Below are 16,113 nucleotides of genomic sequence, written 5' to 3'. Positions count from 1 at the left end.
GTACTATGCTTTATAACTAATAATTTTTAATTTGTAGAACTATAATCTGAAATCCAATGCTGGTGCTGAATATTTTTTTTATTAATTTGGATTGAGATTTTTAGCAATATGAGCACTACCTTCTGGCTAATAAAAATAAATTAAATTATAATCTACTAAGTGTTGCCCCCTCCCACCTTCAAATTAAGAAACCTGAAATAAATAATTTGCAATGTGGATTCCTGACAGTGTTCTTTAGGAAAGTTAAGTTATTGAGGCATTTTAACTTTTATTCCAGTCTATAATTGTTTTTAAATGTATGTGATTCAAGTAACACTTAAAAACATGATTTTCTGGATGAAATTATTTCAGTAGGAAAAAAGCTATATTGTAATGTAAAAAGTATTAATCCCTTTTTTTTTCAGTTTTAAAGTATTGGTCTATATGAAAGTAAGTGTAAATGGAAAAAAAATGAATGATGATAATAACAATTTTTTCTGTCTTTTACTCATACTAAAAGTTAATCTTCTCAAAGATGATGCTTTCTTTTAACCTTATACCAATAACATCAGATTTTAACTTCTTATCTCTCTATAAGACAAAATATTAGCATTCTATTTTATATAATTGACCAGTAACGTTCTTTTGCTTACTTTGAACTAATTTTGACTTTAACTCCTTTCATGCTTTGGTGTCTGTACTTGTATGTTTTTCATTCTTGTCTTTCACCTTACTGAAACCTCTTTTTCTTTCTTTTTCCCTCTGTAGAAGAAGATTATGATCATGATCTGCGTGATCATCTTGGTAGTGATATTGGTGTCCACCTTGGGTGGAGTTCTGGGGATGTAATTCTACAGCTTGCTGCACCTTACACCATTTTACTCATTCTGCAACCTTACACTGGGGGAAGCAAATTTCAGATCTATTTCGTTTTCTTTCCTTCCCAAATTGTAGGTTGCAGAGAAAAAAAAATAACTTAGTTCACTAAAGGTGCCATTACTAACAGGTAGTACTATCCCACATTTCTGAATGTATGTATCGTGTATCTAATCATATAGGGAACGTGTTTAGAGTGTTAAACAAGAATGTGGAACAATTATCAAAATCAGTTAAGCATATAACTTTTCTCTAGTATATTTGAAATGCCTTAATATTTTAATTCATGTGTATAATGTGCAATATTTGCATGACAGTTTGGGTGGGGGGTGATACCCTCATTTTAAGTTTCAAAAAAATATATTAGTCTTAGTTCTGTTTCTAAATTTCTTTTTGAAATGTGTAAATTGCCTCAATAGAAGATATCAACTTAGAATTTCCAATATATCCTTACTCTTATACTCTGAAAACGCTTTTCATATTTTTAACTGTTAGTCTATATAACTATAATAGAAGCCCTTTTAATACATGTGTAAATTCTAAATGGAAAAAAAAAATCTAAATAAATGCTTCTGTTTTTATTTATACATTCAATGTCGAGATACATCAATCAAGAAATGTTTTTACTTTTAAAATTGGATGTTTTTATATGTTTAAACTTTTTTAGAGTATTTGGATTTGAAGCATATATTGCTCATATTTTGATGTGTATCTAAATCTTATAGGCATAAATATTAAAGTCATGTTACACTAACGAATGTTATAGTAAATGTTTATGAGCCTGGCAGATTCTGTGATGTAGCCATATGTACCTGTTGGCTATGTATATATTTATACGTATAGTGTTTAAAGTAGGTCTACTTTATATTAAACTCTTTCAATAATTTGCTTTTAAACTAAATGTTGATTTGGAAATAATGCAGTATGACAAGTGGCATAGCTTTGCAAGCATGCTGTAATATGTATGAGTAGATTAATTATTTCTTTTAGAATTCGGGGCAAAACAAAAACAAAAATGTTTCCTTATGGTACGAATGACTGTTATAAAGTGTTGGAACGCACACAATTTTTCTCTGCTGATTAAATGTAAAAATATTTTTTGAAAATGTAGACTTCAACTTCTTCACAAAAAAAATTGTTTTTTATTGCTACATACAGAACTTCTATAATCGTATATAGTTATTGCTGTTACATTTTATAGACTATTATATTGAACTATAAGCCTTTGAAGGACCAGGATGATTTTTAAGGAATTTCATTTTAGTGCACGTATGGAAAGTTTTTAATTTTTCTAATTAGCTAATAATGAAAATTCTGTGTTTTATGCTAATCATTATATTAAATGAAATAAATATTATTTTTAATTTTGGCATCCAAAATAAGTTTTGTTTTGTTTTGTTTTATTTAATAAACTATAAAAAAAAAAATCAAGCATATAAAATAACTGTTGGTAATATTAACATAAGATTATTTTATTGCTTGTAGTAACTAAAACAATATTTAATTCATTATCATATTTGATTATTTCCTTATGTTTAAAATTAGTAATTTGATTTTAAAAAAGTTGCTACAAAATTGTGAATCATATTGTGGAAAAATTCTTTAATGCCTTACATTATTAAACTTTTCAATTCTGAAGAATTTCTGCATGAGTTATCCAAACTATAATTAAAGCTTTGATTTTCACTTGTCTTCCGAAGTGTAGAAAGTGTAACATTGCCCCCTTTCAATACAGAATGTTTTCCTAATATGGTAAACATTCCTCCTCATGTGACTAATACACACTTATTGTTGGTCTTTCAAACACAGAAATTTTTGTAAAGAGATATATCCTTATATATATTTAAATGTAAATTCATTCATAATCATTATTCATTTACTTTCAATGAAATCAAGTATTTTCAAGAGTTTATTATCAGCAATAAGCTGATCAAAAACTAAATATTTTTTCTAAACAGGGTAACTGAAATAATGAAGAAAATAACAGTTTCGCTCATTATCTGTCTGAGCATTATCTGTCAACATCATCGACCATTGTTAATTATGTTTCTGCTGTACATCTACAGTTGATAACAAACTGATTCAGTAATCAATAAAGAGCTAATTAGGAAATTAAAATAGTATTATGGTCAAAATAAGATTCTCTTAAGAGCTGTGAAATGCTCTTTATAAACTAAATCACAGAATTTAAGAAAAAATTTCTGAATTTGCATACTGTTATAATTTTTGGGATTAATGTGGGGTAGTGCTACCTTTCGTTTGGCTGCATAAGTACTTAATCTCATTTCATGTCGAAAAAATAAAAAGTTTCCTGTCTTTTTCATCTCCATCTATGCAGTACCATCATGTATCTGTGTTTAGGCTAAAATATTTTTCCCTTGTACATTTCCAGTTCTGTGAAATTGTCAGAACATAGCCTTTAATGCTACCAGTTCATCAGTTAGGATTTGGATAAAGGATATTAAAAGTTCTATGTAGAAGTGACGTCGTTAGTTAGGTGTGTTTGCACTAACTCCTATATCTGCCTGAATCCTTTGAATTGAAAAACTACTGTATATTTTTTCTTGGATGTTTTCAAAAAAAAATCTGTCGAAGAAATAAAATGCTATCTTTTAAAGGTTTTATTTGTGGTTTTTCTCTCATTTAATTTTTGTTCAAAAGAATCTTTTTTTTTTTTTTCAATAATTGTATATCTAAATGAGCTTGGAAAATTTATTTATTTTCATCCCTTTTTAAGTTTCAAAACTGTTCTAGGTTTGTTTATCTTAGGGGAGGGGATACCCAAATTCAAAGTTTTCAGGGAGATAGAATTGGAGCTGGTAGATCAAATTACTATAAAGTTTTTGAAAGAAATTAAAGGCAGTTTTCTAAACTTAAGTGCACTGATAAGAGAGCCTGCTTTATGGATACTCTATAGTATAAAATGCGATTTTCTTCAGTGTGATAAAATGACTTAGTCTTTCAAATTGAGTGCATAGCTTCTGTGAACACTGCAAGTATAGATATGCCGTTAGTAACTTTCATAAAGCAATTGTGTAAAATTTCCCTCAAAATCCTTAAATATTTTTTCAGCTTTCAATTATTCAATACTATTTGACAATCTTTAGTTTTGTATTAAAAGTATTATCAGATATATAGGTATTGTATTTTTAAAAAATGTCTCAAACCCAATTGTTTTGTTATTTTGACTTATTAATTTTTTTTTTAAGAAAATTTGAGTGAATTTGAAGTAATCCCAAACAATAGATGTTCCTGTGGTTCCCAATTTAAAATTAATAAATATTTCCTAAATTTTTTTCTTCTACTTGGATCAGAGGTACATTTTTTATATAAAATAATGATATAAATTATACATATTCATATTTTAATATCTATTTTCGATTATATTAAATTATTTTCATAGATATTTAAATATTGCCTTACCATATCTAAAGCGTTTCTAAAATCAATTGGCTGTATTTTGGATAATTTCTTTCAAAACTACATAATGTAAATAAGGTATATTTTTGAATTGGGAACCACTTATTTCTTCTTCTGAGGAAGTATACAATTTGAGATAAAGTAGCTTATCATACATATTCTTGGTGAAATGTAATGTGATTTATAAATGTTTGAAATAATAATGGATTAGGGTTAACAATTTCATGTATTTTACCACTATTCATAAAATTATAGACCGCCAAACTAAGAAAGTGTTTTCAGTGTCTTTTAAACTTTCTCTTGTTCTGTGATTATGATATATTAGTTTTCTTTTAAAACCAAAAAGAAGAAGAATTGTATTACTGCACATTTTTTAAACAATATCTAGTGTTAAATTTCTGCATAGTTTAATATTTATATGTATACATATATATTACGGCATGACTGTAAGCCACTGCCATACACAGGAATTATATTTCTGTCCAACATTAAAAAAAGCAGTGATGTTCATCTTAGAACACTGTTCTTTTTTGAAAAAATCTTGTTGTCGTTTTAGTGGCCACTTCAAACTTGTAGTTATAGAAAAAATTAAACAAGTCCCACTGAACTATAACTGCCCCATTTCACTTTTTGGTGTTTTTCATTCCACCTGATCATTCCAAGGTTCAGTGTAAATAATACTGTAAATATTTGAGAAAGCAGTCATCATGCGAGAAGGATTCCTCTGATCACATTTAAGGTTTCGGTTCTGGAATGGTTAATGGGCTCTATCACTGTGCTTCCCTACCAATGTATGAATTCTGTTTTTTCTTTTACTTTGGTTCAAACTGTTGTAGACCACACTTGTGCTTAGTATTTGAAATTCTGATTAAATAATGGGAGTTGTAGTGAGTGACTTTCGAACACCTCTCTATGTCTTAGGGGATGACAAATAAAGAAATGTGATTTATATACAAATTAGGTGCATAAAATAATAAATAAAATCAAAAATGTAAAGAAAGCAACCCTCGACATGTAAAAGATATTTGCAGTTCCAGGTTGTTCATTAACAAATGTGGGTGATCAGCTTTTCTGTGCGAGAATTTCTGTACCATTTTGCAATAAGATAGGCCAGCTAGATCATCCAAATCCAAAGGAGAAGGGTCCTAAAAATCTCTATTTGTTTTCAGGAGTGTTGTCTCTGAAAATTTTGCTAAGAGTTCTTGAAAGTTATCTTTGCATTAAACCAATATTGTGTACTTGCCATTGTCTGTTGTTTCTTTGCATATGCTGTTTACTAGTGATCACATTGCTGACTCAATGTAAGCCCATCTTTGTGTATATTTTACTATGTGATTACTGTTTCATTTTAATTTTGAATGTTTTCTAAGTCGTCAACTCTATTCCCATATAAATGAAGAACTTAAGGTCACTGATTTTTTTTAAAGCGTATGTTCTCTTTGTGAATAATCAGTTAGTGATAGATACTATTTCAGTTAAACTGCAAATTTGCATCTTTTAAAATGAAGAGGGTGTTGCTTTGCCTTAAAAAGTCAATTTTATTCTGCTGTGGCTCCAAATATTTCTAGTTACACATGTTACTTTCACACTGTAGCTTTCCTGATATTTAGATTTCAATTCATATACACTGTTGAATTTTGTTTGATTCATATTAATATCAAAAGAAATATACATCATCTCCAGTTTATCTATAGCATTATCACAAATATCTCTGTACTTCCGTTTTATCTGTTAGAATTCTGTAAGTTATTGTGCCTTAACTGTGTGACTGTAACATGTGGTTCAGTTTGGGACTCGACTAACAACCATGTACAGACTGATTAATCATTTCCCTTTTTACATTTATGCACTGAATAATCGGAACTTTTGTGCACATTTTCAATTTTGTCTGCCGTTTTCATATCCATAGGTTTCATTTATGAATGATTTGATCTCTGTTGTGTGATGTTGAAATTTTTAATTTAATGTATAACCTGTATATAGTCTCATCGTTTATTGTACATAATAAATTACAGATAAGTTATTTTTGTGATTGGCTGATTGTGTTTAAGGTTTATACAGGTTTGTCATAATCCTTCTCTATCCTCTTGGTAGTTTTGAATCAGTATTCTTCTCAAGAAAACCAGATAACACAAGTGCAGAAAATATTTTTCACTTGAAAATATAAAAGTGCTTAAAAGTAGTTTGTTACTACTTTACAAGAAGTCTGCATGCTTATATGAATTCCCTGCCTCTATTTTATTTAACTTTCTTTAACTAATTTAAGAATGTTAAGTTAAATTTTGAAATAATTATTTTATTAAATTATGTAATTTTTATGTTTTAACAATTAATTCTTATTACTTTAAACATTGTAAACCAAATAGTTTAAATGATATAGATTATTACTTTAACAAACCTGTATAAACAAAATAAAAATAAAGTCCTTTGTGGCATTATTTATTGCAATCATTCAAGTGAACAACAAATTGTATATTTTAATTTGTGATTGTATTATATAATTCTAAACATCATTACAACATTTTGTGTGAAAAGTATGATCATCGTAGAATTATTTATTGAATTTCTGTAGCATTTCATTACTAAGTTTCACTGCCCTTTTATGATTTGTTTGACTACAATTTATTTCATTATTTTGTTCATAAAAAAAAAGTGCATTGCTCTGTGATTACCTCTGGTGGTCATTGTAAATAATTTAAGATTTGGTGAAACTTGACTATTTATTAGGTTACATAATATAGAAACTGTAAGTGTTTAGAATGGGAATGAAATCAACAAACTTGGAGTGTTGCATTTTTAGAAACTGATGAACTAAATATCAAAGCTAAATCTGTAACCTGGAAGTTGTAAAACTTACAAGTTTGTTTGATTTTTTTTAGTTGTTTTGGTTAAGATGTTTAATTTTAAATGGCAAGTTTTATCTAAATATCATATTTATTTATTTAATTTTTTCAATCTAAAAGCATTGCTTACAAAATAAACTCATAAAAAGTTTTCTTTAATATGCTTTTTTTTAATGAATTTTTGCAAGATTTTTTTATGAAATATATTTCTAATTTAAAAGTCATAATTTTTCTTTAATTTTTAAAGTGCTTTGTTTTGCAAAATATTATTAAGTCATGAATATGGATGAAGATGGTACTTAAACAGAATCAGAATGTCAAGTTTCGTCACATTTTAATGTATTACAGAATGTCATGAATAGTGTTTCTGAGCATGTCACAAAGAAAAGTTACCTTGCTTAGTAAGATTTCTATACAATCCTTGCTTGAGAAGAACAAAGAACTTGTAATTTTGGCATATCTGTGTTAATACCTGTTTTATAACAGTGAATTGCTGCCAATAATTTAGTTCTGTAACCTTTTGTAATTTGTTCATGCTAGATAATCCTTATTATATTGTTAATTTGTTTTCATGCATCTTATAAATTTAGAGAAATCAAAAAAAAATTTTTTTTTTTTCTTTTTTTGGTCTTATGCTGATCTTTCTTCATGGAATGAGCAATAAACATGTTTAGGGATGACTAATATGTGTGTTTTACTTCAACGGGTTTCTTTTTTTTTTAAATTTAATTGAACCAATAAATATTAATGGTCAAAATTAAAAATATTGATTATGTTGTTATTATTTTACAACTTATTAGTCAAAATTCATCTACAAATACTAAGCATTATTACTAAAAATAACTACAAACCATTCTTTATTGAATAGTTTTTTAAATCATTGCAATCATTTACAAATTAATTTCTGTCTATGAATCTTATCTTGGAAATAGTATAATATAATGAAATTTATTAAATATATTACATTCTTTCACATTATTCTATCATTAAAATCATGTTCTAATAAATTATCTACATTACATTAAAATCTACATTATGCTATATATAATTTACATGTATCTTACTGTTATTATCATGGATGCCTCCTCATGTAATTGGCAGTAAGTATGCTTTATGAAACAACTAAAAATTTTAGCAAAACATCTTTGTTTTACTAACTTTGAAATATGCATTGCATAAATATATATTCGAGTGGTCAAAAATTATTGGGAGCTACAAATTGCATTCTGTAAACATTTGTATATAGCCTTACTTGCTGACAAGAAAGTTTTGTTTGGTTTTAATATGATAATATGTAGGTTATATACATTATACACATCTATTTCCAAGGGAATTTGTCCTTCAAATGTCCCAATACAGCCCAATTTAATATATTGTAATTTTTTTTAAAATCTGCAATTTAAATTTTATTTAATTTATTATTTATCTTCATTACTTTTAGTTTAGCACAAAATATCTCAAAAGTACTCAGTTCCGATAGAGTGCGACCAAAATAAAATTCTTATTCAAATAAGTTTCCGTAATAAGTAGAGAATATAATAAATTGTCTATTGCCATATACAGAGAAGATGTATCAGACTTACTTACTTTCTCCTGATTTTTCTTTCTGAATTTTCTTTAGAATTTTAATTAAGTATTAAATTTTAATTTTTCGGAATTTTAATTATTATCTTTGGAAGCAATTTATTTGAGATAATATGTATAATTCTCTGTTCCACGTTAATGAAACAATAATGAATTAGGGACAGACACCGCAACACTTTTACTTTTTCGCCGTAATTCATCGATGTTGAGTTTGTTAAAGAATTTTATGTAACATATTACCTTTGATTATTATAATTACATAAATCTATAGAATTTTAAACCTGGATATACTTATTAAAATTCGATCTTTTATTGAATGGAATATTTTTAATCTCGGTCAGTTAGCCTATTTAATCTGAATAGCGGGTAAAACTTAGGAAAAAAAAAAAGAATTAAAAATATAATTTAAAAAAGTCATCGTCTACGCAGGTTTTATAAGCATTGTGTGCAAACTTAGAAAATTGCTGTTATGTTTTTTCTTTCCCCTATATTTTCCTTTTTTAATGATAATTCGACGGAACTATAACTTTTTTAACGTTAATAATATAGCTATCAAAATTGATTTCAGATGAATATAAATCTGTAATACATCTTAAAACTCAATCTCTAAAAAAAACAAAAAAAAAAAAAAATACTGACATACTTGTGAAGGTGAGTGGTTCGGAACATAAAGTTAAACACTGCGTGTCTAAGAATTTGTAAGGCTTAGGCTTAGGCTTAGATCTTGGCTTGCAGTAGTTATTTAATGTTTCGCTTTCATTTATTTATGAAGGCAGTGCAATCGATTCTGCTTAAATTAAAACGGAGTAATTTTGAATTAATTTTGGAATCTTATTCTACTAATGTTCCTAATTAATTATAATTTCCAAGTTTTATATAAATTTATAATTCTAAAAAAAAATGGGATGCTTTATAATTTTTTTAAAAAATGCCCCGTTCTGTTATTAAATATTATTTACATTATATAAAAAACTGTTTTTTGCTATTGAGTTTAAAATTATTTTTAAATTTCAGTTATATGTTTATATATATATACACACACACACACATACAGGGTGGTTCTAATTAAACTTCCCCTATAAACAGCATACTACAACGCGAACAGGATGCTAAGAAATTTGGTGTATACACAAGGTGCACTCACGGAATTTCGAAAAAAAATTTAGTACCAAAATGTCCGCTAGAGGGCGCTTTTTCCGGAAAACATTAAATTTAACATAATAAACGACCAAAAAGGAATACAAAAAGAATATTAACAATCCAGAACAAGAATTATGAGTAATAAAATGTAAAACGAGAAAAAGCTATCAGTTCTAGGAAAAAAAAATCTCAAGATTCAGGTTAGGGTATGAAGCGTTTGCAGACTTTGTCATGTTTTATGTCCTTGCGATTTCTGGTTATGGGGCCACTTAAAAAGTCTGGAATATCGTGCAGGTATTGCGACGTTGAATGGCTTAAAGTACTTCATAACACTTCATGGGCGAAGCATCACAACTGATCAATTACGATCTGCTGTTGAACATACTGTCCACCGACTTAAAATTTTGTAGGTGAATGTGGGTGGTCACTTGGAGCACATTTCCCTACATCGTTCTAGAGACGATTAACAACTGCTCCTCTTCTGCAATTTCGTCCTAATCTGTTTTTGCTTCTGCAAAATGAAATGGATCCCCCCCCGCCCTCAACTCCATAACAGCGGACTGTTATTTTTTTTCCTTACCTTTATTTAATGCGGTTCGATGACAAGGTGATCAGAAACCAGTCCATAAATCTTAATATTGTTTCTGCATTCCGTTTTGGTCGTTTATCGTGTTAAGTTTATTGTTTTTCCGGATAAAGCGCCCTCTGGTGGAAATTTTGGAACTAAAAAATCTTTTTCGAATTCTCGTGTATTGTCTAAATACCAAATTTCGTTGCAATCCGTTTGCGTTGTAGGATGCTGTTGTGTGTGTGTGTGTGTGTGTGTGTGTGTGTGTGTGTGTGTGTGTGTGTGTGTGTGTGTGTGTGTGTGTGTGTGTGTGTGTGTGTGTGTGTGTGTGTGTGTGTGTGTGTGTGTGTGTGTGTGTGTGTGTGTGTGTGTGTGTGTGTGTGTGTGTGTGTGTGTGTGTGTGTGTGTGTGTGTGTGTGTGTGTGTGTGATATGCTGAAACGAAATGCTTAAAAAGTGATCTGCGATTCAACATTTTACTACTTAGAACTACTTTTATAAAGATTAAAGGATAAGGGCCCCATAGATTTGCATGGCTTAAGGGTCCGTAGAGCATTTATTCTGGTCATAGGCGATATACGATATCTGCTGTGGCGCTTTACTCCAATCTGTTCCTTCTCGTTTCCATGCAGTCCGTACACTAATCAGAAACTTCTTCCTAAAAATGTTCAATTAAATTTGTGTACGCATTCATTTTGCAGGCTTTACTATCATTTATGAAAACATTTATTACATTTAATAATAACTTTTTTTCTTCACGAAAATTCCTTTTGTATCTATAAAACCTCATTTGGAAAAGACTTACGCTGTGCTTCTTTGAAACCACTGAGAGTAGTCTCCCAAAAACTTTCTTGCATACACTCTAATAAATGTATGATACTTGAAAACCCTTCACATGGCATTGGCGTACATTAGTTACAAAATATTAACCTTTGGCATGAATTTGGCATATTTATTCAACCTATCGTGCAATCCTTGGCGGTTAAGCCGTAGCATGAGGTTAGTGACATCCGAAAATCGAATCTGTATTTTTAATGCGTTTTTCCAATCGATTGAAACAAACATTTCTTAAAAAGCTATACTAGTAGTGACAAAATCCCATACTAAATTTAATATATTTAACTTTTTGAGTTATCGCGTTTATATGATTCTGAAAGTACAGACGATCAACCTCTCTTCAGATTTGGCTCGAAATTTGATATGTGTCTAAACTATAGACTGTTAAATGTGTATGCTGAATTCTATCTATTTAGCTCTCTTCGTTTTGTAATTTTTATGTTAACTTACATTCGAAAAGTTGGACAGACAGACAGACTTCCCCTGAACAAATTTTGCTCAAAATTTGATAGAAATCTACAAATTTGGTGTAAATATCGTATACCAAATTTCAATCGTCTAGCTCAAAGCGTTTTGGAGTTATCTTTGTCCCAGACGGACGAACATTTTGCAACAATGTGTTTTTCAAACTCAAGGAGATCTAAAATGTGGAGATTCGTCAAAATCTTGACAACGAATTTTTTTGAAGATTACTCTTCTTTCTCTATACTATGTATACGACAAAGTAAAAAAAGTTATTTTAATGATATTTTTGTTTTGATCGTGCAGAGAACGATCCCGGAAAATTGATATATTTCATTCAAATAATTATTAAATAGTTGCAAGAATAATATTGAAATCAGATGGGTTTATTTTGTATTTAAAAAAAAACAAATTACTACTTATTTTTACTTTCTCTTATACGTAGAAAATATTATAATCGTCAAAATATTCTAAATCGAGATTTTGATGAATTTCTGTGTTTTGGGCCTTTCTGAATTTCCATGTTTTAGACACATTTCCAAAAAAATGTCTGTCTGTGCCGAAGATACTCAAAAATGCTTTGAGTTAGAAAAATGAAATTTGGTGTATGGTCTTTCCAACAAATTTATAGACTTCTATTGAATTCTGATCAAAATCCGTTTCATCTGTCTGTTCAGCGGTTCGAGTATAAGTTAATATGACAATAACAAAACGAGGAGAGCTAGATTGATAAAATTCGGTACACATTTAACAGTCTATATCATGTCTTCACATTTAATATTCTATTCCGTCGAATTTTCAATTAAATTCAACCAGAGATAGACCATTTATACGATCTGTACTTCCAGAAACATCTAAAACGAATAACTCTGAACACATTTATTTGTATCAAATTTGGTATGGGATTTAGTCATTACAATTGTAATTTTGGTTTCAGTTGGTTAAGAGTCTGTCTGAAACCCAAATTCAATTTTTGAGTACTGTTGTAGGCATACGAGAGATTAATCGCCAAAATTCTCTCCAAGCATGGCACGACGGATTCAGTAAAAATGCTAACTTCACGCCAAAAATAAATATTTCGTATTGTATGCCAACATCATGCAAAGTATCCTCTGGGATAACACTTTTTTCAGAGAGAATGCGAGAAAGTTTTGAGGTGACTACTCCCTCTGGCTTATATTTCATATTACAGACTAAATCTGAAAATTTTTTGATATACTGTATACGTGCCCAAAAGATTACATCCCATTCAACTAAATAGATATCATGGCTTCAACATTATTGTTGTTCAGTATTTGTTTCTTTGATTCGTATTAGATCAGCGGTTCTTAACCTATGGTTCGCGACCCAAAATTGGGTCGCGAAGCATATTTCTTGGGTCGCTCTGAGTCGAACCAAAAAAGTTAGTAATACACCAAATTTCAGACATTTTAGAAATGACGACTTGAATAAATATCAACAATCGAAAATGAATGTTATTAACAAGATCAAAAAATATCAGCTGATTAAAAAGCGAGAGCAAAAAAAGTACGTGTGATGATAATAACGGTGAGAACTAAATGGAGCAAAGCTGGCGAGGGCGTACAAGAGAAGCGCGGCAAATATTTCATTATGTCAATCTTTTGGTTTTATTCGTTCGCTTTATTTACAAAATATTTAACAGGTAAGCACTTCTGACTTGAGAATAATTTTAAATACATGCTGATAAAAAAAACGATATCTGTAATTTATGATATAATTTGATAAATGTCAGCGCATTTTAGTTGTTTTAAAGTCAAAATGGATGGGGAACTCTTTCCCAGGGCGGAGCGTCACATTTTCTGCCTTTTACAATACTGCCAAGTTGGGGTGAAACAGCCCTATAAGTATTATTGCCCTTTGCAACAGCATATATGTGTGAGGCTGGTTTTTCCGCTCTGTGTGTAATCAAAAACAATTACCGGAACAAGTTAAATCCTGAAATAGATATAAGGTACTCTTTGACAAGCATTCAACCGAGGTTTGAAGATCTTTCAAAATGTATTCAAACACAAGGTTCTCATTAAAACTGTATGACTTGCATTTAAAATTTAAAAGACTTAACATATGTATTGATATTTCTTTTTTTTTTTTTTAGAAATAAGTTAAAATGTCAGTTATTTTCAAAAAGTTATAAATATATTTTAATTTGGTCAATAAAAATTATTAAAAACATTGATTATTAATTAAATTTTCCTTGGATCGAAAAGTACTTTTGTTTATCTTTATTATTAAAAAAATAAATAAAAAATTTGTAAGTTAAAAAAAATCATCATCGTAGGATTGAAGATTTTTTAAAAATACCATCAAAAATAAAGCAATGAAAAAATTTTGACTTTTTTTGGGTCGCGACATGAACATATTTCTCAAATTTGGGTAGCGGCTTAAAAAGGTTAAGAACCACTGTATTAGATAATTGGTAAAAAACGATGGTTTTGTTTCACCAATTTTATAATAAGCGCTATAGGGGATATTTAATCTTTACTCACTGTAAACAATTTTTTTTTACATTTACTCTTTGACATTGAGTTGCAGAAATTACAGTGGAATTCTCTTTATAAAGTGTATTCGTTTTATTGAAATTTTACTGTATATGTGAAAACGATTATTTCAATTCAAACTCCTGATCCGCAACAACATAACATAATAATATTTACAATTTGATTTATCTGACTTGTTTTCATTAATATCGGCGGAAACACGATAATAATTTCTGTCTGTAAAAACGATTTTTTAAAAATTCTTTTAAAAAAATGCATTTTTACTTTTTTTGTGTACGAAGTATAGAGAAAGTATAGTAATCGTCAAAAAATTCGAATTCCAGATTTTGACGAATCTCCACGTTTTAGCCTTCCCGAGTTCGAAAAATATCCATCTGTCTGTCTGTGAGATAAACTAACTCAAAAGCGCTTTGAGCTAGACGGTTGAAATTTGGTACACGGTCTTACCACTAAGTTTGTAGATTTACATCAAATTTTGGGTAAAATCTGTTCAGAGGTCCATCTGCCCGGCCATTCGAATTTAAGTGAACACGATAATTACAAAACGAAGTGAGTTAAATAGATAAAATTCAGCACACAGATTTAATATCTATAATAAAGACACATCAAATTTTGAGCTAAAACCAACAATGGGTTGACTGTCTGTCAGTTTGTATTTTCAAAAACATGCAGACGCAATAATTCAAAAACGCAATGGCATAAATATATCAAATTAGGCATGGCATTTTGTGACTGCAAGTGTAGTTTGGTGTCAAATCTTTGTTTCAATCGGTTGAAAAAACGTGTCAAAGCGCAAATTCGATTTCTGGATGCTGTTAACACATGCTAGGGATTAATCGCCAAATAATTCGCCTAGGACGACACGTTACATTGAATAAAAATGCTAAATTCACTTCAAAAATTAATTTTTTGTATCTATTCTAAGCAAATGGCACGCAAGACGTTCTCTTGCACGGTAAGTTTATTCGAAAGTTTGCGAGAATGTTTTAGTGAGACCTCTCCCATTGGTTTTATGTATATCAACGTTCAGAGCGTTTCCTTGTTAACTACGATTTTAATATTAATTGGGTTTAATGACTTAGAACTTATAAAACCTCATTTGAAAATATATATATAGATATATATATATATTAACAAGCAATGACATAATGACATTAGTAATAATTTATTATTGAATTTAACTAAATCTTTATGTGCTGTTTGCACTGCATACGTTTATTTTTTCTACACACTATAGGTAAATTTAATGAACGAATCAAGGCAAAATTCCAAAGTTTTTATAACCAGCCAGTCGTTTCAATTGTGCATTGAATTTGTATTTTTTTATACTGGACATCACGAAGAAGCGAAAAAGGTAATTTTCGGATCAGACTTCTTTTATATAATTTTTCATCGTTTCGTCTTTATTCGTGGAAAGTAGAAATGTCTTAATTGATTATTGAACAATGATCAATTAAGAATTAAATTCTTTAAAGCCTTTTAAATACAAAATGGCGTCTCGCATAGCTATTGACATAACGTGTACCTATAGAAAAATGACTATGCCGAACCGAGACAGATTACAGTTGATCTTGGCCGAGAACAAAAAAAGAAAGAAAGAAATCGGCGAAAAAGTATTTGGTATTTAGTTAGAAAAATGTACACTATATTATAATAAAAATATTGGAAAAAATTTCATTAAATTGTTTGCAAAATTGGTGGAGATATTTGCAATTAAAATTATGACCTTTTTGTTACTTGAAAAAGGATTCGATTTGAAATTAAAAAATGTATTCCCCCCCCCCACACACACACGAATTTATTTTTTAAATTTATTATTAAATAGCTTGCTTTCTTCGTTGCTTAAATTTCATTTCACCTTTGCTTAATTTGGAAATCTTGATGAT

The 16,113-nt window shown here is 29.2% G+C and overlaps 1 protein-coding gene across 1 annotated transcript in view; it reads left to right on the top strand.

The window, feature by feature from the left end:
• Window positions 1-7,846, top strand: part of LOC129968459 (syntaxin-1A-like) — a 197,602-nt gene extending 189,756 nt beyond the window's left edge. The window contains exon 10 of the mRNA XM_056082345.1: window positions 748-7,846. Coding sequence (XP_055938320.1) covers window positions 748-828 — 81 coding nt within the window. The 3' untranslated portion in view covers window positions 829-7,846. The remainder of the gene's footprint in view (window positions 1-747) is intronic.
• Window positions 7,847-16,113: the final 8,267 nt, after the last annotated feature.

This window comes from Argiope bruennichi, chromosome 5, assembly GCF_947563725.1.
Source record: "Argiope bruennichi chromosome 5, qqArgBrue1.1, whole genome shotgun sequence".
NCBI classification, from domain to species: domain Eukaryota; kingdom Metazoa; phylum Arthropoda; class Arachnida; order Araneae; family Araneidae; genus Argiope; species Argiope bruennichi.
Note: the sequence above shows the minus strand (reverse complement) of the source record. Positions and strands in the feature narration are given on the sequence as shown.